At 43.3% G+C, this 25,958-nt stretch overlaps 1 protein-coding gene across 1 annotated transcript; it reads right to left on the bottom strand.

Moving 5' to 3' along the window:
• Positions 1-151: 151 nt before the first annotated feature.
• On the bottom strand, positions 152-25,845 carry HGS (hepatocyte growth factor-regulated tyrosine kinase substrate). The gene is given in 24 exon segments (XM_021000843.2): positions 152-1,030; positions 1,345-1,431; positions 2,025-2,110; positions 2,113-2,143; positions 2,353-2,486; positions 2,578-2,755; positions 2,846-2,986; positions 3,797-3,969; positions 4,862-5,075; positions 5,817-5,876; positions 5,984-6,127; positions 6,216-6,254; positions 7,309-7,404; positions 7,643-7,741; positions 7,902-7,980; positions 11,870-11,994; positions 12,100-12,168; positions 12,830-12,882; positions 13,888-14,011; positions 17,729-17,821; positions 18,362-18,437; positions 23,401-23,485; positions 25,635-25,652; positions 25,655-25,845. Coding segments are annotated over 24 exon segments (2,337 nt in total). The 5' UTR covers positions 25,671-25,845; the 3' UTR covers positions 152-913.
• Positions 25,846-25,958: the final 113 nt, after the last annotated feature.

Here is a 25,958-nt window from a genome sequence, read left to right as displayed (position 1 = left end):
TGTGTGCACAATACAACTTTCTGCCCAGAGGATGAGGAAGGTGCCCTCCAGCATTCAGTACTTCAACCTGCCCTCTAACAAAGAGGCCAATTATAAGAATTGGAAAAAACAGCCCCTCTTTCAACTATTGGAAAAATGCCGCACTCATTCACACCTTTAAAATGCATTTTATTATTGTTTCCAGTCAGTTTACTAAAGACACTAAGTATGAGAGATGAGTGCTTAGAAGCAGGGGTGTATACCCCCCCCCAACCTTTGGCCAGGTCCTATGGAAAGGGGCCCGTGACTCCTGGGAGCCAGCGTCTCTGAGAAGGGAGCCAGCTTTGGTGTATACTATATAGCTCCATACACGTTCCTTTATGGTCTCCACAGCAGGTGGGGATACACTCAACAGTCGGACAAAGTAAGAGAGAATTCAGGCTGCATTTGAAGGTGGAGAAGAAACCACATTCCAACCCAATCCCCTAAAGGGCTCAAACACATCTCTTTCCTTCTCTCATGGGGGATTATCAGGGCCAGAATTCACCTAGAAGATGCTTCTACTGCTCCTAACCCCAACCCCTCTCCTTTCACAGAGGCCAGGCCTAGGAAAAGGAGTCAGTTTCCAGAAACATGGCACCAATGAGATGAATAATGGTGATGGGGGCCTAGGAAATTAAGAAACTGCAGGAAGACAGAAAGGGAGGTGGCTTTGGTGAAAGGGAGATGTTCAGAAACCATGACTGAACATGACAATTCCATCTTCATTCCTGAAATTCCCCCTCTCCCATCCTATACAGAGAAAGGACTACACAGCAACAGGCAAAGAATGAGGTGACAGAATAATGGCTAGTTAAGTACAGAAGTCATTTCTGATGAACCATAGTGTCATACTGGTATGGTGATCCCCCAACCCTACCGCCCTCCCCAAAGATCAGTCAAAGGAGATGAGCTGGGCCTCTCCACTTCCTGGGGCTGCCTGGCCCTGTGATGGGGGCTGCTGAGGCACCGGCGGTGCTGGCTGCTGCAACGGGCCTCCTGGAGGTGCCAACTGGAGGGAAGAAAACCGGATGTTTGTTACCGGACTGTTTACTGATGAAGCACAATTTAGTCAGTCCTCTTTTGCCCACTAGTATACAGCTTCATAAAATTCTGGAGGTCTAGGACATTTACTTGTCTGATGAAAAGCCTTTAAGTTCTTACCTGTGCCCAGCCCAAACCCCACTGCTGACAGATTTGAGAGCACACTGGCTCCGTTATCACTTGACAGCCTGAATACTCTTCTTTATCTGTACCCCAAAATCCAATGAGGTACTGAGGTCAAGAAGCCAACAATGAGGGAAAAGATCTGTGGAAAAGACTTACCTGCTGGTACATAGGCTGCTGTCCTGAGAGGTAGGGTTGCTGGGGTGGCATTGCTGGATCCTGGCCAGGGAGGGTAGTCATAAGATTCTAGGGATGAGCAAAGGAAATACCAACCTTAAAAAACTAGCTGAATGATGTGGAAGTATCTTACCCCAATACATTACCAAGGTCTTGAGGACTAGAAGGGCTTCAAGTATGGGCCCAGGGAAAATGGACTGTACCTCTTGTCACCTGAGCACGAGCCTAGCTATGTTTGAAGAGGCTCTTCAAGATGAATTTTTTGACCACCACAGTGCTCAAATACCATCTACAAAGTGCACTCAACTATCTCAGTGGAGGGAGAGTAGCTGCATTAATGAATAAGATGCTTTAAATTTTGAAATATGTGATCAGGCAGAATCAAAAATGGGAAGAGGAAAATGTTAGATGGTAGGAAAAGAGGGATCAGATGGAAAAAGATGTTCCACCTGTGCTTAACTTACTCCAATGGAGTTTCTATAAAAACTAATGGCCCATGAAGCACAGAGGTACAAACATCCCTCAGTCACTGAAATGATCCCCCTTCCTAGTCCCTTCAGGTGTTTTTACCTATTTCAGTCCTCGCTCTCCTCTGAATACTGTGAAGTACCTCTTCCTAAACTATAACCCACAACCTCTATTCTCAGTTAACCTCTTCTCACCTGCATGCTGTATGGCTGATATCCCATGGAGACAGACTGGTTCCCCATATAGCCCATTGTACTGGACTGTGGAGGCTGAGAAATGGTGGGAGGCTCTGTGGGGCCTGAGAGGCGACATTCTGCAAAGGGAAGATGAAGTGAAGCAAGTTTCCCCGTCATCAATGTGTTTCTTTCTCTCACTCACTCACCCTCCCCTCTCCCCCCGCACCTCCCCCGCCACTCCCTCCCCGGAAACTCAGAACTAATGAGATGGCAGCCCTGACTCTTCTAACAATAAAACAAGAGCTAAACTTTTTGTTTGTTGGATAGTTATCTTCTACCTCCTTACCTGATAGCCTTGTGTAGGGGTTGGCTGGTAGGAAGAATAGGCTGGATTTGTTGTGGGCACAGGCTGCCCTTGCTGAGCTGCCTGTCCACCACCTGTCCCTGCCTGGTACATGTAGGCGCTCACCATATTAGGATCTGTGGCAGGAAAAAAAATGGAGTTTTTCCAAGTTTAGCTTTCCTGGTTAGGATCAGCAGCCTAATTACCCTGTGATGCCCAATCTATTACCTGTGCCAGCCACTGGCATGCTAGGGTAGGGTCCACTGCCTGCCTGTGCTGGCTGGTTCATATATACTGTGTGCATAGGGGAACCCTCCACTGAGCCTGCTGGGCTAAAGGTACCAGGGAAATTTGTAGGGCCAGAAGGCTGGTATATCACCCCACCTGCTGGAGGCATGGCCTGTAGCTGGTAAAAGGAAAAATAAGAGGTTACTAGAGATAGGAGGCTTAGCAGAAAATGTCTGATTGGAGACAGGATGAGCAAGTAAACAGATACCTGGGCATAAGGCAAAGAGAAAGCTGGCATCTGTGCTCGCATCTGAATTGTCTGCTTCTGCTGTTCCAGGCGCATCTGCCGCTCCTTTTCCTGCTCCTGTAGGCGCTGAATGGCCAACTGCCTTTGCATCTCTAGGTATTCCTAGAGGGGAAGGGCAGGATTGACAAGACACCCTATCAGTATCTTCCCTAGGAATTAGGAGTCACAGCACAAACACTGATGACCTGCAGGGAACTATTAGTGGTAAGAACACTTAGAATCAGAAGATCCAGGTTTGAATTTTGACTCAGACACTCATAGGTTGTGAAACCTTACACAAGTCATTTAACATGTCTGAGCTTCAGTTTCCTCATCAATGAAATGGGGAAAATACAGGATCTACCTCAGAGGGGTTTTTTTTAGGAAAGTACCTTGTAAACCCGCTATATGAATGCAAGCTGTGACTCCTACTCTTACAGTTCAGGAAGCAAGGAACAGTAGTAGACCCCAATGTCCTCATCCTTAGCAACACAAGAGGGCATGTCTAGTTTCCAAATCATGGAATCCAGATGTTGAAAGGGACCAAAGGGCTTTGACTGAAAGCCTGACTACACCTGGGTGCCTACCTGAAGATGCCCCTCTACAACATTCAGGTCATACAGCATAATTACTACGGTGTAGCAGAGTTTTTCATCAAATTCCTGCGGGGGTATCCCTCCTGAAGGAGCTCATCCTGCTTCTGCAGAATTCAGGCAGCTTCTGCAGGGAGCCCTTCCTGCTCCCAGTCCTGAGACTTCAGGGCAAAGCAGAATGTGGCCATTGCTTCTTCTACACGGTAACTAACTATGGGAAGGGAAGGGCTCTCATGCCTGTAACAAGCTGTCTTTTCTTTAAGCTAAACACACCCAAGTTTTAGAAAGGACTGGCCTTCTCCATCTGAACATTCTTGTTAGGGAAACAGGCCTTGCTCACCTGCTTCTTCTGCCTCATGATTTCCAGTTTCTGGGCCAACTGGATCTGGCGCTGACGCTCTGCCTCTTCAGCTGCCCGCCGCAGTTTCTCCCTGTGCTCCTCTCGGAGGGCATTGAGTGCTCCCCGGGCATCTCGGATCTGGGCCAGCTTATCTTGGAGTCCCTCATAATACACTGTGGGGGGAGAGGCAAAAAGTATGAACTCCCCTCTATGTGAATGCCCCCTACACAAGTGCGACTCTATCCTTCAAGGTGCTGGAAGAGTTCTCATCTCGAGCAATGTATAGGCATGGGTCTGGACTGACTTTCTCTATGCTGTCACTAAGATCACAATCAAGAGAAGAAAGGCACAGCCAACACCTGGCAGGTACTGCTCCTCTCCACCCTTTCCATAAAGTACAGGCTGACCTTGCTAGTCACTGGACAACAGGCTCTGTGGTGCTAAGCCTTCATGTGAGGCCTCTGCTGAAGAGGCAGCATCCAACCCAAGAGGCAATAAGCTCCTGGTCACAAGGCCTGTTTCTCTGGCCACTTTGTATGCACCATGGTACCTAGTAGAATATACTGCCCTAGAGTACATGTAATAAATACTTGTTGACTAATTGAGCACTGGGCCTGAAGAATAACTAATTTCTTAACTTACACGTGATGTGTTAACTGGATATTCTTCATCTATGGCAACACTGGTTGTTGTTTTGAGGAAGAAAAAGTACGGTGACAATCTAACCCAGTCTCCCAGCCCTTGCTCCCATGGAGGTTGGGAAGGGAAACTAGAGAGGTATACCAGACACGACCCTAGGAGTGGTGGAGGCTGAGCTGCCCTATGTTACTATCCCTAAAGCAAAACCCCATTTGACCTGTGCTAGTTATAGCTGACATGGCATTAGGAAATAAACTTATCAATCTCTATGAGACTGAACAAGTAAAATGGAAAAGACCACTAGATATGACTTCCAACAAAAAGGAATTCCACAATGTCCGATAATATGAATACTGGGGTGTTAGGTCACAGTGAGTAGTGGGGTATGGTTGGAATGGAGCCCAAGAGAGACCAGAAATCACGTACACCTTCGCTCATCCAGCTGGTTGAGCAGCTCCAGCAGCTGAGGATGCATGTTATTAATAGACTGGAAGAGGGAGAGAACAGCCGAGTCATTGGTGATGCTCCGTCCCCTCATATGGTTGCTCTTCATGCGGTTGACAAAGGTGGTGACAGCGTTTTGTAGAGCCTTCAGGAACTGCTCATGGTTCTCCTCGGACTCCCCATTCTGGTACTGCTGCTGGAGACAAAGCGTAGGAGATTACCAAGTACCACCTACAGCCCCTAAGCTAAGACTTATCAGTCTCAGACTTCCCAGGGCAAGGGACCATTCTATCTAATAGGCCTTCAGAGCACTGTAACACTAGAGGGAAGCCAATTCCTCTTAAGACTTTGTGATAAATCCTTTCTTCTCCCCACCGCATGGGAAGCAGAAGGCCTCTTCTATCTCTACAAGGCCCCAGTTCTTGCCCTGATGTCTAACAAACCCAGGATGCCAGGTTGTGACTGTCATGGCATTTGTCAATGCCCAGGAACTAACATTCCACTTCCCTTGGGGTGGCTCTAGACACATTCTGGACACTGGGGCTCATCCAGTGTCCAGGGCAGGCTCAAGCTAATTCTAGGGCCTTCAGTCCATAAGTGCCGTTTTGGATCTACTCTAACCACTGGCTCACCTTTCACACCAGACCCACCTCCCTCAGTCTCTTGGGGTTAACATTTCTGGCATCCAGTTAGAAATGCAGGGTCACTAAGTGACCTAGATCACACTCGTAGGACTGGAATCAGCTCAGTCCTGATCAGAGGGAGGCCATGGTGGATTAGTCAGGGCATTCCCCTCACAGAGCACTTCACTCCTGCTTGTTAGCCTCAGAGGCTATTTTCCAGGGTGCCTGAGACCAGACTGGCCAGCCCCTTGAGGACTGCTTGCTGAGATGGACAACATTAGTAAGCCTATAGGCTGGGCCAAGCAACAGCTTACCTCACTAAAGGGGCCACCGGAGGGAGTTATGGGCTGAGAGTCTGTTTCCGGGAGGGAAGTCTGGAAGAGACCAGAGGTTCAGTCGGGGCCTGTCACCTTCAATCTTTCCCCCAAACCCTCCCCCAAGGTCAGGACATGTGGACAAGCTGCTGGGGCCACCCTGCTACCTCTAGCATGTTTACTGGGGTGGCATGTCCTTCTGTAGGCTGGGGAGCAGAGTCAGCCAGAGGAGCAGGGGCTGACGGCGTGGGGCTCTTCTGAACTTCTTCTTGCTTCTTCTCCCAGTAGTTCCGGTTGAGGTACCGAGCAAGCTGCAAGAAGGAACAGAAGGAAAAAGTTACTTCTCTGGGCCAAGAAAAAGGAGGAGAGACAATACAGAACAAGTAGTCAAGCCCCTACCTCAGGGTCAATATCCTCAGCCAAGGGGGCAGATGAGTTCTGGGGATAAAAAGAGGATATTCTGAGACAGTCACTCCCTACAAAGACAACAGGCACGCCATCATCATTAAACACCCACAGTGGAAGCAGACTGAGAACAGATGGAAGCCCACCACAGGTGGCACAGAGGGAAAGCCCAGGACTTAGCATACACTTCTCCTCCTGCTCCCTCATTCACACCCACAGATCCCTAGGGAGACTTCTTAACAAGGTGACAGATTCAAACAGTGAATTACAGATTATTTAGCTGAATCACAGCTCTGACCTCCTTTGCTCAAAAATCTCCAAGAGCTGACACTGAATAATGCCCAAAGTCCCAGTAGTCAGCATTCAAAGCTCACAGCTCCCACCTTTTCTCCATCACAGTCTTTTCCCCAGCTAGGTTCTTCAAGCACTCCACATTATGGTCAAATGGAACAACATTTCATCCCCTGAACAGACATTACACCTTCTCATCGCAGCCTTGCATATGTTCATGACATTCCTCTGCCTAGAATATCCTCTTGACCATCTCTGCTGGCTGGAATCTTATATATCCTTCAAGATCCAGATAAAACATCATCTTCATGAAACCTTCTTGGATTCCCACTCTCACTTATCCCAGCTAGAAGCAATGTTCTCTTCCTTTTCACTCATACTCCATCTTATGGTACTTATCTGACTTGTAATATTTGTGTGCATTTCTTATGTCTTCTACTAAACTGTGGAAAACTTAAGGGTAGGAACCATGGCTTCTTCTTCTTTGCATCTACCCATGAATCCTAATATAATATCCTTCACGTCATAGTGGACTAAATCTCTAAGGTGCCTTCCAAATCTAAAATCCTGATTCCTATGAAGGACAAAAAAGAGCAATCAGGTTCAGTAAGGATGAGAGCCTGGGCATACTTGGCGGCTTTGAAATGACTCGTACTCAATGTCTGTCCTTTTGGAGATAGTTCTTTAAGGAAGAAGGCAACTTCACCTTGAAAATGTAAATAAAATAAGATATGCCACCCTCCTGACTCTAAAACAAAAGTTTCAAGTGGGTCTGGTTATACAAAGGGGACCTTACCACAGGAGAAGAATACAAGGTACTAGCAGGGGGAGCAGATGAGGTCACAGGTGTGGGCTCTGCCTTTGGATACATGGTATATGTTGTCTTTTGCCTCTGAAATAGAGTGGAAAGCATAGTTTTTTGGGAAAGAGTAATCAGGAAACATAGTGCAAGTGGACAATTCCTTCTTTCAGCCTAACACCTCTGATCAAGTGAATGCTTTTCACCCCATGCTGACATATCAAGTAAAAACCTGAGGACTCTGTTAGGCAGGGGCTGGATTAACAACACCTCCTCTTTTCTGTGTTAAAGCAGGGTCCTGACTCTAGGGAGCCCCTGCCGGCCCACTCACCATCCTCTCCTTCTCCTCGGCCTCTGACTGTGACAGAGCGATAGCCAGCTGCAGCTCTTCTTCCTCTTGCAGGGCTGTCTCGTCCCTCTTGGGAGGCAACTAAGCACAGGGAGAGCTAGGTAAGAGGCTAACATCCAGGGAAGACAAACCATACCAGACCCCTGGGAAAGCGGAGGAAGTGACGGGGAGAAAGGAGGAAACTCTGTTGCTTCCCAAGTCCAGGCTGCGGGGACAGGCTACCCCTGGGGAACCTTCATACCTGAGACTGCTGGGAGAGGGGGCTGGTCAGGTACTCTGGAGGCAGCTCTGTTGTGGAGCTAGCTTTACCTTCAGCTTTCCTACATGGAAAATAGCACAAAAGGTTACCGAGCGATAAAAACCACATGACACTCTTCAAAGTAGCAATTCCCTAACTCCTAAGATGGGGTTACCTGTAAAACCAAATCCCCAACAATGTATTTCCTAGGGGTTTTCCAGTTATATTAGATAAAATCAGAAAGGTGTGAAACAGACTCCACAATTGGTCTCACTACTTTATAGTCACACTTCTTTGTGTGGCATACCTTACATATTCTGAAGTGGAACCACAACTGCTTAATTTTCTGTTCTCCAATTATTAGTGTTTTGGAGCATTTTATATGTAGCATTTTACCTCTATTCACATGATTTTGTATGCATTATCTTATTTGTTACAATAACCCTGAAGGAACAAAGTACAAGTATTCTCAAGTCTAAAACTCAAAAAAGGGGATTTGCTGTCACTATGTGAGAGTTAACTTTTCAAAGTATTTTTATTTCAATTATTTTAACAATTTGAGGTATCAGTACCAGATTTCAAACTATGAAGCAGTAATCATTAAAACAATTGGGTTCTTCAGGCAGTTCTCAGATGAAGAAATTAAAGCCATCTATAGTTATATGAAAAAATGCTCTAAATCACTATTGATTAGAGAAATGCAAATCAAAACAACTCTGAGGTACCACATCACACCCATCAGACTGGCCAACATGACAAAACAGGAAAATGATAAATGTTGGAGAAGATGTGGGAAAATTGGAACACTAATGCATTGCTGGTGGAGCTGTGAAATGATCCAACCATACTGGAGAGCAATTTGGAACTATGCCCAAAGGGCTACAAAAATGTGCATACCCTTTGATCCAGCAATAGCACTTCTAGGGCTGTATCCCAAAGAGATCATAAAAATGGGAAAAGGACCCACATGTAATATTTATAGCAGCTCTTTTTGTGGTGGAAAAGAATTGGAAATTGAGGGGATGCTCGTCAACTGGAGGATGGCTGAAGAAGTTGTAGTATATGAATGTAATGGAATACTATTGTGCTATAAGAAATGATGAGAAAAAAAAAATGATGAGCAGGAGGACTTCAGAAAAACCTGGAAAGACCTGTATGGACTGATGCTGAGTGAAGTGAGCAGAACCAGGAGAACATAACAGCCATGCTGTGCAATGACTAACATTGACAGACTTAGCCCTTCTCGGCAATGCAAGGATCTAAGACATCTCCAAAGGCTTCAAGATGGAAAATGCTATCCACATCCAAAGAAAGAACTATGGAGTTTGAATGCAGATGGAAGCATACTATTTGCTATTTTTTTTCTTCTATTGTGTTTTGTTTCCTCTTTCTGGTGGTTTCTCGTATTGGTTCTAATTCTTCCTTACAACATCACTAATATTAAAATATGTTTAATAGGAATGTATACATATAGCCTATATCAGATTGTGCCATCTTAGGGAGAGAGTGAAAAATTTAAAACTCAAAAGCTTATGAAAGTGATTGTTGATAATTCAAAATAAATTATTTATAAAAATAATTTAAAAAAAGCCTGGATGACAGCCTGGCAAAATAAATATAAGCTCCAAATGGATATATGACTGAAATATAAAGCCATCATATATTAGAGGAGGAAGGAGGAAATGACCTTTCATATCCAATGGGAAGGAAAAAGTTCATGACTAAACAAGTAATAGAGTATTATTCAAGTTAAATGGACAATGCTGATTATATAAAATTAAAAAGTTTTTGCACACACAAAAAAATCTAACGTAGTAAAAATTAGAAGCTAAAGAAATAACTGGGAAAAAAATCCTTTGCTAAAGATCTCATTTTCAAAATAAGGACCTGATTCAACTCTAGCCAATTAAGAATCATTCCCCCCCAAAAAACTGGTCAATGGATATGAATAGGCAGTTTGCTAAGGAAGAAATCAAGGCTATCAACAATCATATGAAAAATTCATCTAAGTCACTAAAAATCAGAGAAATGAATGACAATGCTCTAGTGTAGCGCTTCTTAAACTATGGGCTGAGGTCACGAAGAATCACTAAAGGAGTTGTGAGTGGAAAAAGTTTAAGAAGCCCTACATGGCAAAGCTATCTACAGCCATATGAAAAAAATGCTCCAAAACACTAATAATTAGACAACAGACAATTAAGCAATTGAAGTTCCATTTCAGAATCAGTCAATCCATAATCATTTTTTTGTTTTTTTTTAGGCAATTGGGGTTAAGTGACTTGCCCAGGGTCACACAGCTAGTAAGTGTCAAGTGTTTGGTCTGAGGCCAGATTTGAACTCAGGTTCTCCTGACTTCAGGGCCAGTGCTCTATCCACTGTGCCACCTAGCTAACCCCATAATCAATTGTTAAGCACCTAATGTGGCAGGCAGTGGTGCTAAGTGCTGTACCATACCCATCACATTAACAAAGTTGAGGGGAAAAAAAAAAGATTGGAAGAGCTACAGGAAAACAGGTACATTGATACACAGTTGGTAGAGCTATAAATCGGTCCAGCCTTCTGGAAAGCAATTTGGAACTATGCACAAAAATTACTACAGAGTGCATGCACTTTGACCCAGCTATACTACTGCTAGGCAAATACAACAAAGAGATCAAAGAAAGATGATAAAAATATTCATGGTAGCTCTTTTTGTGGTGGTAAAAAACTGTAAATTTGATCAGGGTACTCAATTAGGGAACAGTTGAACAAACTTTGTTATATGAATATAATGGAATATTTTTGTGCTGTAAAAAATTAGGGAAAAAGTGGTTATCAAAAAGACTTGTGTGAAGAAATACAGAATTAAGTGAGCAGAATAAGAACAAAACAATTTTCACAGACTTGAGAATGCTTGTCACCTAAATAGCCAATCATGCTTCCAGTCAACTAATAAAGAACGCTTCTCACCTCATGTCAGAAATGATGGACTAATATACAGAATAAGAAATGCATTTTTGGATGTGACCAGTGTGGGAATTTGTTTTGCCAGACTAGACAGATGTGTATTGGGGGATTTCTTTTTCTTTTCTATTTAAAAAATTTGTTCAGTTAAAGGTAGGTGGGTGTTAGTGGCATTGTGGGACAGATTAATAATTTTTAAAAATATGGGGCAGCTAGGTGGCGCAGTGGACACAGCAGTGGCCCTGGATTTAGGAGAACTTGAGTTCAAATCTGACCTCAGACACATAACACTTACTAGCTGTGTGACCCTGGGCAAGTCATTTAACCCCACTGCCTAGCCAAAAACAAAAAAGAAAATTTTTTTTAAATACCTGTTACCTGTAGATTTAAAAAACAATTTGAGGTAAAGGATCATAAAATCTAGACCTTAGAGATCAAGTCTAACCCTCTCATTTTGCACTTAGGTAGTTGTTACAGTGATTGTTGATGAGGAAACAGGAAGAGAAAGGGTAATGTGTTCCAGGTCATATTAATAGCACTCACAGTCATTAGAGTAGATCATTAAACTCTCTATGAGACCCTGCCCAGCCACTAAGATTTCCTGCAATTCATCAGCATCACCACAATTAGTAGCAGAATGGAAAAACATCCAAGTCTCCTAACTTCCAGTTTAGTGCTCTTTCTACTATACCCCACTACCTTGATCTAAGTCTTGCCTCATGTTGCTCAACTACAGTGAATATAGCCAATTCCTTCCTGAGTTACAGGGAGTTCCTAAGAGCCAAAATGAAAACATCTCTCTCAAGCAAGTGACAATCTCTCTATTCTCAGTTTCCCACCTATAAAATGAGGAGGTTGGATTAAAACTAGGTAACGTCTAAGGTATCTTCCAAGCTAATATTCTACAATTTTGTTGTACACGAAAACCAAGTTCTAGGCAAACACCGACTCTCCAAGACAGAGCCATTACAGCTTAATGAAGGAAGGAATCCATGAAAAGATGACACATGGGAACAAGGGGAACTTACTTGTTCAGCAGTTCATAGCAAGGCTCACACACGCGTACTTCCTTTTCAATGCCAAACTTGGGAATGGTAGAGTACTTAGAGGAACATTTCCCACAAAAGATTTGTCCACACGCCCGGCAGTGATGCTGCAAATAAGAGGTGAGAGGGACACCAGAAATGTGTTTTACTCCCCATCTTACCCAACACAAAAGCACAAATGAGCCATCTCCCTCAGCTAAGAACATACTTACCTTACGTGTCATCACCCCAAATTGCACTCTGCATCTGTGACATTCTTCAGCATCAACCCAATCAGGAGCCTGGGAAAGAGACAGAATCAGATATTTCATGAGTGACAAAACAGACAGCCCCATCCCTCTTCCTACTCTGCTAAATTCAGCATCTAGTCCTGAAACAACCGCACTGGGTGAAAACTCTGAACTCCCAATAAAGCTAGGAAAGAATGCATGGAAAATTCGGAGTGTAGGAAGAAGTGGTAGTTTAAGTGAGCAAAGGGACTGTTTACTCCTGTCAACTAAAACCAGCAGCCTAAAAGAAAGGCAGAGTCACTGAGGCCTAAAGGATTATGTTTCACAGGGGAAAAAAAAGGATCCCAACTCCAAGGGATCCCTTCTTTTTGCAAGGATTGGAAATTCAAGACATCTTAAGGCTCTGAATAAATTTTAATTTAGGGTCTAGACCACACACTATCACTAGCTGCAATTTCATAAGCACCATAGATTCGGTATGGTATCCAATCATAATTCTTAATGTTAATTAATAATAATCATAAACAGCTGCATGTTCTATGAGTTGGCCACAACTTCTGCATGATTAGAAATTTAAATCTTTGAAGGAAATACCACGCACATAATACTGTTAAGAAACACACAGCACCCCACCTCCCCATCCCACACCCCAGTTTCAAGAGTCAACACTTCTCTCCTCAATTCAGCTCAAGTCCTAGATCTGAGAACTCACCCTTTCTGCAGCAAACATAGCATCACTCTCCTTGAATTCTGGGAAAACATGACCTGTAGAAATGAGAATATATATCTTGCGCACACCAAAAAAATACTTCAGTGGTAGTGAAGCAAAGGCTAGAATGATAAGTCCTAGGTTTGCTATCTGACCTACTATATTATATGTGACCTATAGCAAGTCATTGCCCAATCGACCTCTGGCATGATCATACCGAGAGGGTGCTAGGGGTCCCTTCTTCTTTCCCTGCTCTTCCCATGCTCTTTAGCATGCAAGGATAAGCTTTTCCTAATTAGTTCACCTACTCTCTTACATTCCAGAAGCTATGTATGACATAGACACCCAAAGAATTTTCTATGGGCTTTAATTGGGTTTCTGAAGTTATCTATTTTATAATAAGTGGTATGGTAAGTAGAGCCCTGGGCCTGGGGTCAGGAACTTGAGTTCAAATTCAGCTTTATATACTCACGTACATTTGTAACCCTGAGCAAGTCATTTAACCTCTGTTTGCCTCAGTTTCCTCAACTGTAAATTGGGGAAATAATAGTACCCACCTCAAAGGGTTGATGTGAGGATCAAATGAGAGAATATTTGTAAAAGTGCTAAGCCCAGCGCTTGGCACACCGCAGGCACTTTATAAGATGCTTATTCCCTTCCTTCTCCTTATAATAAACTTGTTCTTCCATCTTCCAGGGTCTCACTCCTTCAATTCATCCTGCAAATCGCTACCAGACTATTTTTCCTATCACAACTGTCATATCAAAACTGACAGTGAATCAGACTTACAACAGAGCCTCAATTACCATATGACATTTGAACTCCACCTAAATTCAAGGCCTTTCATAAACTGGCCCTCCCTACCCAATTTCCCACTACTCCCTAACATAGATCCTCCTTTGCTTTCACTGTGCAACCCTCCCCACAAACATATCATGTTAATTCCCAAACTTCCTCCTCCTCCTAGTGGCCTTAACCTAGAATGTACCCTCACCTCTCTGAATCCTCCCAAATTTAAAACCTCTAATCTAAATCTTCACACATCTCCTGCCATAATTTACCTTCCACCTTCATGATCTGGTAGGTGTCCTGCACTACCTTATACTTGGGCTCATTTCGGAATGCATGAGCCCAAGCCTGGATCAGGTAGAGGATTTTGTTACGGACATTTACTTCCACTTGCCTCTGCAGAGAAAAGAGGAGGCAGAGATCAGTAAAACCAATTGGAGATGAAGCATGCCAGGGAAAGGAGCTTCAGGGTAGGGAAACAGATGAGAAATCTAATACTCTAAAGGAACGGGACTCTACAAATGAGGAAAGGGGAAGGGAGATTTCCTACATAGCCAAGAAATGTGGGATAGACAGTTACCACAGGAAATGTCCAGCTGTTTTAAGCACTCCCCTGAGGACTTGTCTTATGAATATATAAAAAGGAAGCAAGTAACCAAATCCTACTCAAACAGTAGGACAATTCCCAAATTGCTTCAATTCTTCAGATCTCAGCACTCATAGTCATTAAAGTCAATCACGAAACTTCCTATGGGACCCTGCCCAGCCACTAAGATTTCCCTCAATTCATCAGCATCACCAGTCTTTCACCACTTCAGATTTCTAACACACAGTTCTCCAACCCCACCAAGTTTTGCATCAGTGAAACTCTGAACCTCCAAGGTCGAGCTTCCAGCCACAAGGAAAGAGGATCAACAACCTTCCAGAGCCTGGGTGCTTAGGAAGCTGCAGACAACTTAGCTTAGCAGTGCTTTCTTCTACTTCCCTCTAGTCCCAGCCAGTCTTAGACAGAGGTTTTGCCATCATCAGCTGATCCTGGCATCATTAATGCATACCACATGACCAGCTGTTCTGGAAACTCTCCCAGGAAACAGAGCAAGTGCCAAGTGCTGAGAGCTCCAATTTCAACCAGGTCACAGAACAGCCAAATCTTCAGTCTATATATCTATCAAGGAGATGCCTGTAACTGTAAGTTCTGAAGCAGTGAAGAAGCAGAGGGGAAAGGTTTCAAAGAGGGACCACAAGAAACCTCAATCTGGGCTTCAGTCTCTCAAACTCGTATTTCAGTAAGAAAACCCTCTATACACAAACTTACTAAGTAACATACCAGCTTAGTGACAAATCATGATGCAAATGGAATACACAGACAATTAGCTGGAAGAGTCAAGTAAATAATTCCTTCAGTTCCTTAAGCCAAATCAGAACCTGATAACAGCAAAAATGCCCAAAGCATTATCACTCTAAGTCTGTAATCACAAAGGTAGGTAGCAAAGGCTCAGGTCTGGGCAATGGGTGCCTAACTAGTCTCCCTGCTGCAGGTGTCTCCCCTCTCCTATCCACCCTCTACACAGCCACTAAACTGAGAGTCCTAAAACACACATATGATTATGTAATCTAATGAAAAAGTCTTTAGTGTCTTTCCGTTGCCTCTAGGACCGGGACTTTTAACCTTTTTTGTGTCGTGGACTCCTTACCAGAATGTTCTTAAAGGCATAAAATACATATGGTTACAAAAGAAACCAATTATGCCAAAATACAAATATCAAAATATTGTTTAAAAGTTTGTTAGGAACTCCTCTACTTTTCCTGTCTTATTTTATATGCAGCTATTCCCTACACAAGCCATCTCCCATCTCCCTGGTTCTGCACAGATGGTCCCCCAGGCCTGCAATGCACTTCTTCCTCACCAACACTGACAAAAAAAAAATACTTGGCTTCTTCCAAAGGAGAGCTTAAGTGTCACTCCCTACATACATATGGCCTTTTTTCATACCCAATTACTGGTAGCCTCTCCCTCCTGGAATTACTTTGAATGGATTCTTCTGTGTAATGTAGTTTCTCTCCCAGAGACCATAAACTCCCCAAAACGACTCCATTTTTGTCTTTGTGACCCAAGTGCCTTGTAAACAACAGGCACTCATTAATGTTAATTGAACTGAAGCAGAGTTCAGCAGCCACCAGTTTACTTGCTTGAAATAGTCAGTTGGTGCCCAGCTCTAGGTTGGGGGTTGTGAATCAGTCACAAAAAGTGGGTTGTACCGCAAAGAGCACACAGATTACCTAGGTCATTGTGTATGCACAATGTCCAACATTCTTCCTTCTCTCCTCCAACTTGGACAGTAATTATCATCAAAAGCAGAGCACCTGACTACAAAGAATAACTATCAGGTTAGCCTGCTAGAAACTTAGCCATAAAGACTTAAAAAAGGGAACCCCCAAGGGTGGAGTCAAGATGGCAGAGTGAAAGCAGTAACCTGCTTGAGCTCTCCCCCAAACCCCTCCAAATACCTATAAAAAATGGCTCTAAACAAATTCTACAGCAGCAGAATCCACAAAGAGTCAGAGTGAAACGAACTTCCAGCCCAAGACAACCTGGATGGTTGATCAGAGAAGTATATTGCACCGGGTAGGGAGAAGAGCACAGTTTGGCATGGGCGGACAGGCCACAGCGAACCTGGAACAGGCCTCAGGGGGACTAAATCACAGGCAACTGTGGCAGATTCCAGACCTCTCAACCCACGAACACCAAAGACAACTTAGAAGGTCAGTGGGAAAAGTGTTTCTGCAGTGAGAGAGAAGCTAGCAGTCCCAGTTCCCAAGCGCGGCCTGGGGTGACAGTTGCTTCCTGAGTTTCCAGTTCACAGACTAAGGGGGAATCAGTGGCTGATCAGAGAGGGATTGCAGGGATCTCTTTGCCAGTGCTGAGGCAGGAATCTCTTGCTTTGCCCATGCTTGGATCTGGGTCACAGTTCTGAGTGGCGGTCCTGGCGTGAAGAGTAGCGCTGGCGTGGTGGAGCTTGTAGTGGCAGTGAAGATGAAATCCTCCTCACAGTTCCAAGACAGAAAAGAGTGCTTGTGGTCACTCATAGATCAGAGCACAGACCAGGAAAGAAGTAAACACCTGCCCCTTATCATACCACCTTGGAAGAACTGAAAATTTACAGGTCCCTACAAGTATCTCTGAAAAGAGCCGTACAAACTCCCGAAGCTTGTGACAGTACATTCTCCACATTGGAAGCAGACTCTTACCTTAACAAAGAGTTTAAAACTCAAGTAATTGGCTGGGATCATGAGCAAGCAGCGCAAAAAGAGTCAGACTGTATTATCTTACTTTGGTGACAAAGAAGATCAAAACATACAACCAGAAGAAGACAACAAAGTCAAAGCTCCTACATCCAAAGCCTCCAAAAAAAGTATGAATCAGTCCCAGGCCTTGGAAGAGCTCAAAAAAGGATTTTGAGAAGCAAGTAAGAGAAGTAGAGGAAAAACTGGGAAGAGAAATGAGAGTGATGCAAGAAAATCATGAAAAACAAGTCAACAGTTTGACAAAGGAGACCCAAAAACATACTGAAGAAAATAACACCTTAAAAAATAGCCTAACCCAAATGGCAAAAGAGGTCCAAAAAGCCAATAAGAAGAAGAATGCCCTAAAAACAAAAACTGGCCAAATGGAAAAGGAAGTCCCAAAAGCTTACTGAAGAAAATACTTCCTTAAAAATTAGAACAGAGGAGCAGCTAGCTGGCACAGGGGATAGAGCACCGGCCCTGAAGTCAAGAGGACCCGAGTTCAAATTTGGCCTCAGACCAAACACTTGACACTTACTAGCTGTGTGACCCTGGGCAAGTCATTTAACCCCAGTTGCCTTAAAAAAAAAATAGAATCGAATAATTGGAAGCTAGTGACTTTGAGAAATCAAGACACTGTAAAACAAATCCAAAAGAATGAAAAATTAGAAAACAATGTGAAATACCTCACTGGAAAAACAACTGACCTGGAAAATAGATCCAGGAGAGATAATGTAAAAATTACTGGACTATCTGAAAAAGGGAACCCTCTTTGGTTCTTGCCAGCAGAGCATCCATTTTACAAATATTTCTCAAGGAAGCTCTTACCTTGAGCAGCTCTTTTAGCTCTTCCATTGTCTGTTTGTTGGCTACCTCATCATGAACTGTCTGACCACAGTTCTTGACAACAGATTCCATAACCTGTCATGGGAAAGAAGCCCAAAAAATGGGAAGGAAATATTTCATTAAGACAAAAACTACAACATTCCTCCCCTACAGGCCCAGTGGCTTAAAAGGCAAACTCCTACCAGTCCTCTCTCCTTAGGTCTGTGAGAGGCCAAAATAGTAATTTTATTCCTTTGGATTAGGTGGCCATACAATGTCTGCAAGAGCTCCCACTGATTCCCTATAGTACTAGCAAGAAAACCCATATGAATCATCTCATAGCTATTTATTACTAGAAACAGGTCTGTTATTTACATCTGGAGAAAACAAGATAGGAAAATAATTCCCCCTCCCTGCAGGTCACAAAGTAAGTGGCATTGCTAAGAATCCGAACTCCTCTTTCCTGCTTATTTCAGTGCTCAACAGAAAACTGCTCTCTGCTGGGTGCCTCTCAGAGACAATGAAGCAGATGTAGGGCTTTCCTCATCTCTATGCCTTCCAAAAGATAGGGAGAAACCCTGTTAAGTGGTGAAAGCCTAGGCCAGACCTCACTGGGATATAGTGGTTGCTAATTACCTCTAAGGCATAGAGGGCCACATGTGGATTCTTGTCATTGACTTTTTTCTTGATGGAACTTACTGCATATTTTGCTCTGAAAGGAAAGGGCATTAAGTAAGCAGGACAGGAATGAAAAAGAAAGAAACCAACACAAGCCTAGGCACATTTATCTACCTGGTTCTTATACAGTAGCAAAGAATTCAGCAACTACATAGTTTTCACCAGTGCTAATAAAAATCAGAAGAATTATATTTGTAACTGTCCCAAGGTTTTAACTGTACCAGCACAACAAAGCCTGAGATTATTTTAAAATAAATTGTACTGCATAATTGCACATGTAGAGCCAATATCAGATTGTTTGTCGTCTTGGGGAGTGGGGAAGGGAGGGAAGGAGGGAGAAAAGTTTGAATGCAAAATCTTTCAAAATTTAAGTACTGAAAATTGTCTTTGCATAAAACTGCAGAAAATGAAATACTATTAAAAAATAAAAATTGTACTGGTGTCTTTGTTTTTATAAGTCATTTCTGGATATAACTGACAACTCCTTGCCCAGCTCCAGAGCTGGACTTCCTTTGAAACAAAGAAAGCTAAGCAAAAATAACAAAAACAGGCACTGTATCTGAAAATGTATGTAATATTCTGTCCCTATAGTCCCCTGTGCATGTTTCATTATCCATTTTCTGGGACCAAAATTGGTTATTAAGATTAGAAGGAATCCAGCTTCCACATATTTTGTGTGTGTGTGTGTGTGTGTGTGTGTGTGTGTGTGTGTACTTTTTTTTACTTTATTGTAGTCAATCAATCAATAAACATTTATGCTAAGCACTGGGTATACAAAAAGAGGCAAAAGACAGTCCCTGCCCTGAAGGAGCTTATGCTCCAATGGGGAGACAACAAGCAAACAAATATATACAAAGAAAGCTATTTATATGATAAATAGGAAATAATTAACAGAGAGCAGGCACTGGAATTAAAAGGGGTGGGGAAAGGCTTCCAATGGAAGATGGGATTTTAAGAAAGCCAGGGATGATAAGAAAAGATGAACAAGCAGACTTCAGAAAAACCTGGAAAGACTTGTATGGACTGATGCTGAGTGAAATGAGCAGAACCAGAGAACATTGTACACAGTAACACCCACATTGTGTGATGACTAATGTTGATAAACTTAACCCTTCGCAGCCATGCAAGGATCTAAGACATCTCCAGAGGCCTCGTGATGGAAAATGCTATCCACAACCAAAGAAAGAACTATGGCGTTTGAATGTAGATCGAAGCATACTATTTGCTGATTTTTTTCTTCTGTTGTTTTGTTTTCCTCTTTCTGGTGGTTCCTCCTATTGGTTCTAATTTTTACTTACAATATCATTGATGTGAAAATATGCTTAACAGGAATGCACATGTATAGCCTATATCAGATTGCATGCCATCTTGGGGAGGGAGCTGGGGAGGGAGGGGGACAAAAATTTAAAACTCAAAAGCTTATGGAAGTGATTGTTGATAAATCAAAATTAATTAATTTAGAAAAAGAAAAGAAAGCAAGCCAGGGATGTCAGTAGGCTGAGTTGAGGAGGGAGAACATTCCCAACCTAGGGGACAGCCAGAGAAAATATCCTGAGAGACAGTGTCTTGTTCATGGAATAGTCAAGAGACCAGTGTCACTGAATTGAAGAGTGCATGGCAGGATGTAAGAGAGTATCAAAGGAAGAGAGAGTGATCAACTTGTTGAAGGCTGCAAAGAGGTCAAGGAGAATGAGGATTGACAGAAGGCCACTGATTTGGGGGAACTAAGAGATCATTAGTAACTTTGGAGAGAACGGAATGAAAAGGTCCGAAGCTGGACTGTAAGGGGTTAAGAAAATAGTGAGAGGAGAAAAAATGGAGGCACCTCTTGTAGACAGCTTTTTTGAAGAGTTTAGCTACAAAGGGCAGAAAAGATATAGGACGAAAGTAGGGATAAAAGAAGGGTCAAGTGAGGGTATTTTCAGAATGGGGGAGACATGGGCATGTTTGTAGGCAACAGAAACAAACCAGTAGAGAAGGAAGATTGAAAATAAGTGAAACAAGAGGGATAACAGAGGAGGTAATCTTTTGGAGGAAATGGAATGGAATGAGATCATTTGTACAGGTAGAGAGGGGTTAGCCTTGGTAAGGAGTAAAGCCAATCAATTTTTTCCATAAAATATGAGGCAAGGTTCTCAGCTGAGAGAGTAGGGGGAGAGGAAGCCCTAGGAGATGTGAGGAAGGATGAAGAGGTCTGGAAGAGCCTCTGTGGAGACAGAAAGTGAGCTGTAGGGCTGTGGTAGTTGTGCGCGTTGCTCTTCTGGTTCTGCTCATTTCCCTCTGCTCCAGTTCGTAAGTTTCCCTATTCTGCTCAGAATTTCTCATCTTTCTCTTCGAAAAAGCCATCTACACCCACTGCCTTCACTTCTGCTCTTAGTCACTCCTCAGCCCTTTGCCACTTGGCTTCTGTTGTCACTGAAATGAAACTGTTCTCTCCAAAGTTACCAAATGGCCTCTTAAGTGTACAACCTGCCTTAGCTTGTCTGTTTCAACTGACACGAGGGCCTCACCTTCTCCTCCCGAATACTTTTTCTTCCCTGGGTTTTTACGATACTACTCATTCCTGCTTCTCCTAATTGGTCCTTTAGTCTCTTTCACTGATTCATTTATTTCATGCTTCCTAAGTGTTGGTATACTGCACTGGGGCCCTCTTCTCTTCTTTCTCTGCACTTACTTGGTGACTTCCAGTTCCCAAGGGTTTAATCATCATCTCAATGAAGATGACTCCCAAATTTATCCATCTAGCTACAGTCACTCTCCAGAGGGCCAGCCCTTCATCATCAACTGCTTTTTGGACATCCTCAATGGGATGTCCACAGGCATCTCAAACTGACTATGCTCAAACAAAACTCATTCCTCTTCTGAGCTTCCTTATTTCTTTCAAGGGCAGCAACCTCATTCCAGGCTCTCATGTTTGAAATCTCAACTCCTCACTATCTCTCACCCTACATATAGCATCAGCTATCAAATCTTGCTGTTTCTGTCTCAACAACACCTCTCCAAACTGTGCCTTGCTCATTATTCACACAGTCACCATCTAAATTCAGGCTCTCATCACCTCTTACCTGGAGTATTGCAAAAGACCCCTAATTAGTCTCACAGACCCAAGTCTTTGCCCTACTCGAAAACATTCTCCACAAAGCTGATCTTGCATACGTGCAGGTCTTATACTGTTACTACCCCCCTCAACAAATTCTAGTGGCTCCCTATCACCTTTAGGATTAAATATTAACTCTTCTGTTTGGCATTTAAAGCCCTTTACAACCTGGCCCAACCTATCTTGCCAGCTTCATTAACCAATCTAGCCAAACTAGGCTTCCTGCTGTTTTCCACATGACCCTCCTTCTCCCATTTCTAAGATAATGCACTGGCCATCCACCATGCCTGGAATGTACTCTCTCCTCAGATACACTTGGCAGAAATCCCTTCCTTCTTTCAAGATTCAGCTCAAGGGCCACCTCTACATGAAACCTCTCCCAATTCCCCAGCTGCTACTGGCATTCCTCCCTAAACTACCTTTGATGATTCTATATATACTTCTATACGTACATGTTGCCCTCCCCACTAATGTAAGCTCCTTGCGGGCAGAGGTTGTTTCACTTTTGCCTTGTATCCCCAGCACCTAGCACAGTACTTGGTACACAGCAGACACTTAATTAACGTTTGTCATTTTTAGTGCATAATAATGCATTATATTCATATATTCAAATACCATAATTTGTTCCACTATTGTCCAATGAACGGGCACTCGCCTTGTATCTGGTTCTATGCTATTACAAAAAAGTGTTGCTACTGTAAGTATTTTGGTACATATTGGATCTCTCAGTCTTTGACCTCCTTGGGGTATATGTCCAGTAACAGAATTTCTGCATCAACAGTATCCTTGAATAATTCCAAATCATTTTCCAGAATGGCTGTATTCACACTTCTTCCCACAGTCCTCCAACATGGACTATTTCCCTTTTCATCTCTATCAATTTATCAGATATGACACAAGACCTCAGAGATGTTTTAATTTGCATTTCTCTGTAATGATTTTGTGAATGTTGAAGAGTGCAATTTTTCTTTTGAAAATTGTTTGAGCTTTAATTTCATATCCTATGCAGCCAACCATTTAAGTCATCTCACCATCTGCCTGCCACTGCCCCACCTAGAACAAGACCCTCACACTGGACCTGAGACCTGGACTAGGTCATTCAGAACACATGGCCCAATCCCTGGGGAAGTTAATCCACTCATTGCACTCACTGCCACTTTTTCTACATGCTGGCTCTATACACTGGGGCATGTCTTGGTTTCATATTCATAGCCCGTTAAGCTAACCCCCCACACTATCTCACCATCTGCCCCCCACTTCCAACTTTCACTTCCTCAAAATAATAGTTGTCATCCTCTATTAGAATGTAAGCACCTTGAAGGCAGGGACTTTGTCTCTATTTTTAAAAATATTTATCCTTAACCCTTACCATAGTTCTTGGAATACAGTAAGTACTTAACAAAATATTGTTTCACTCTTTCACATACTTTGACTGGGGAATGACTCCTGGTCTTATATATTTGTGTCAACTGACTAGTGCTTAGATGTCAGGATTATCAGTGATGTTTAATATAAACATTTTTTCCTCTTTCATTTTTATTCTAGTTTCTGTTTTTAATCTAGTACCAATTATTTTTTGAGTATGTGCAAAAGCTCTCTAATTTTTGCAATCAAAATTTTATATCTTTTATGATCAAAGCCCCTGATTCTTCAGATGAAGGGCAAACATCTCAGAAGATAGTATATTATACAGAGCTTCATAGAGAAAGATCTGGATGCAGGGTCCTAGATTTATAACAGGTCAGTTCCAATTTAGTCAGAAGATTACAGAACCTTGGACTGGGACAGGCTACCTGTGCCAGCCTAGACTAGCAGGCATCATGCTAAGAAGCAGTACCCTAAAAAACAATGAAATTTAGAAAAGAAATATCTATAATGAAAGTAAACATTGCTCACTTACTGAGTATCTCCCTGACGGATCATGTCACAGATCTGAAGGATAGACTCCCAATCTGTCTCTAGCAGGAGCTGACTGGTAGCTTTGTCTGCAAGGAAAAAATGCACCCATTAAATGAATTCACTCTAATTTACTGGAACCTAATCAAGTGCCAGATCATTTACCTCAACTAAAGCTAGTCACAAAATCAGAAAATTCATTCTGCCTTATTTTAATAATTTTTAACAACTTCAACAAAGGCCCAAATCTTACAACAGTCCTAAAAAAAGAGAAAGTATTATTCCCCGTTTCACAGAGAAAAAAAATGTACAAAGAGTAAGGAAATAATTTGCTCAAGGAAGATAATTTAGTCATCTTAAACCTTTGGGCTATTGTCTAATTTACTCAATTAGAACATAAGTGGTCTTAAGACCATAAGAAATGATATCACAAATTCCTGATTGTTTAATCTAGTCTTTGCGAATGGCACAGACATTAATCTCACATTATGTGATTTATAACCTAATATTTCTATTAGGAGAGTATCATTTTTTCTGAGGATACATAAGGTAATATAATAAACCTTTCTCATTTTCAGTATTGACTAGGTAGTTAACACGCAAGGTACATTTTGAAAGAAGGAAAATGTTGGTCAGCCACCTAAAAGCAGAATCCCTTTAAATGGTTCACGTAACTTGCTAGCCCCTCCACTGTTTTCTTGATACAATTTAGCTTATATATGTGAATTCTAAGAAAGGTGCATAATCTCCCCTAAAATGGTATGCAAAACAAAAGAAATAACTCTGTCATGTGGCTGTTGGTTAGAAGCAATTAACTCTACCCAAAAAAAGACCTCTAATTCTGTCTAAGCAGGAGACACTACATTGTTTACTAGGATCACAGGAACAAAATCTTTGAGCTAGGTTATTTTGAGCTCAAATATTATATAGTCCAACCACTTCATTTTTAACAGATGAGGAAACTGAGGCCCAGAGAGGTTAGGTAACTTGCCCAAGGTCACACAGGTAGTAGCAGAACTACTGAACCCAGGTCCTCTAACTCTCCAAATCCAATGTTTGTTTTTTTACTTTATCAGAGCTGAGCCATTCTCTAAGAAAACATACACAAATATGCCTACACAGCCCATTCTTGCACCTGAAAACTTAAGATTGTGTGCTCCTAAATTATAAAGCAAATGGGCTAAGTTGAATTCCTCTTATTCAAAGAGAGGAAATACCTCTCTCCCTTCTCCATTTAGGTGAGAAGTCAGAAGGTTTCCTGGGAGTGTACTCCCAGTCTGTTATGCAAAGGTTAGGGAGAGCTCAGACTAAAAAGGTTATTTTGTTTTCTGAAGATGGCGGCACTAGAGAGCCCTGGCAGATCCCAGGAAGAAAACTGGTTCCACTGCTTGAGAGGACCAGAACTAAGAATTTCATCAGAATCTAGACCTCTAGTGCAAACTATATTTTCCTGTGAAACAATATTCTTCGTATCTGACTTAGTCACCAACCCTTCCGATGAAGGAATTCTGACTCGAGGTCCGACCTGTCCAACCTGTCAGATGCTAGTTCTTTAAGTAAGGGGGCTATTTTTCCTGAGGGACAGGTGCAAACTACCTAAGAGGCAGGGTGCAGAATCGCTTATTCATCAATGCTAGTACTTCCTTCTTTGAGTGACCACTTATAGCCACATTTTCCTAAGTTTCTGGCAATTAATTCTCACAAGACTCCTAACAATAATTGATGCTTTAAAGCTACCCATGTGAAACTGATCCTAAAGGGTGTATACAAGCCTTAACCAAATTCCAGAGGAGGAAAATTAGAGAAGAGGCTAAGGTCCCTGCAAGAGGAGACGACAGAAAACGAGGGGTCCTCAGTCCCCCCATACCAATCCCCAACAATGCCTGGCGGCACTGACGCCGCCGCCCCCTCCAGCACCCCGGGCACCAGCCCATGGGAAAGGGGGAAGACAGGCGGAGGGCAGAGACCAGCAGTGGGTAGGGGTGGGTGTGGGGATGGTAGAGAACGCCAAGGGAGGGAGAAGGGTAGGGCCGCCCCCACCCCACGCGTGACCCCACCCTCTGGTCTCTCCACCTCCCCCCAGGGGCCCGACTGACTCAGCGCCCCGGGGTCGAAGAAGGCTGGAAGAGGAGCCGGGGCGCGAGGCCCCCCAGACTGTACGAGGCAGGCCGCGCCGGCCCCAGATCGGCGCTGGACGCGAGGGGGGTGGGGGAAGGCTGTCCGTAGGGGGCACGTTACCTAGGAGACGCTCGAAGTGCCGCTACCTCTCCCCATGGCGACCTCAGACCCAACCCCGCAGCCACTGACGCTGCCCAACTCGGAGCAGGCGCGCCCCCCGGCTTCCGCTTCCGCCTTGGGCTGTTTCCACAGGAGCGCGCACGTCACGGAGAGAGTTGACCGACAGACAGACCGACGGCGACAGATCGCGGCGAAGACACTGGAATCTCGGGAACGGGAGCTTCCGGGGATTGAGGAGTGAGAGGAGACGTTCTACCGAAGAAAAACGAGAAGCTCGCCGATTGGTCACCCCACCACGATGGTCGGTGGTGGGGGCCAATTAGC

The sequence above is a fragment of the Phascolarctos cinereus genome, unplaced genomic scaffold (genome assembly GCF_003287225.1).
Source record: "Phascolarctos cinereus isolate Bilbo 61053 unplaced genomic scaffold, phaCin_HiC Scaffold_5;HRSCAF=322, whole genome shotgun sequence".
Taxonomy (NCBI): domain Eukaryota; kingdom Metazoa; phylum Chordata; class Mammalia; order Diprotodontia; family Phascolarctidae; genus Phascolarctos; species Phascolarctos cinereus.
Note: the sequence above shows the minus strand (reverse complement) of the source record. Positions and strands in the feature narration are given on the sequence as shown.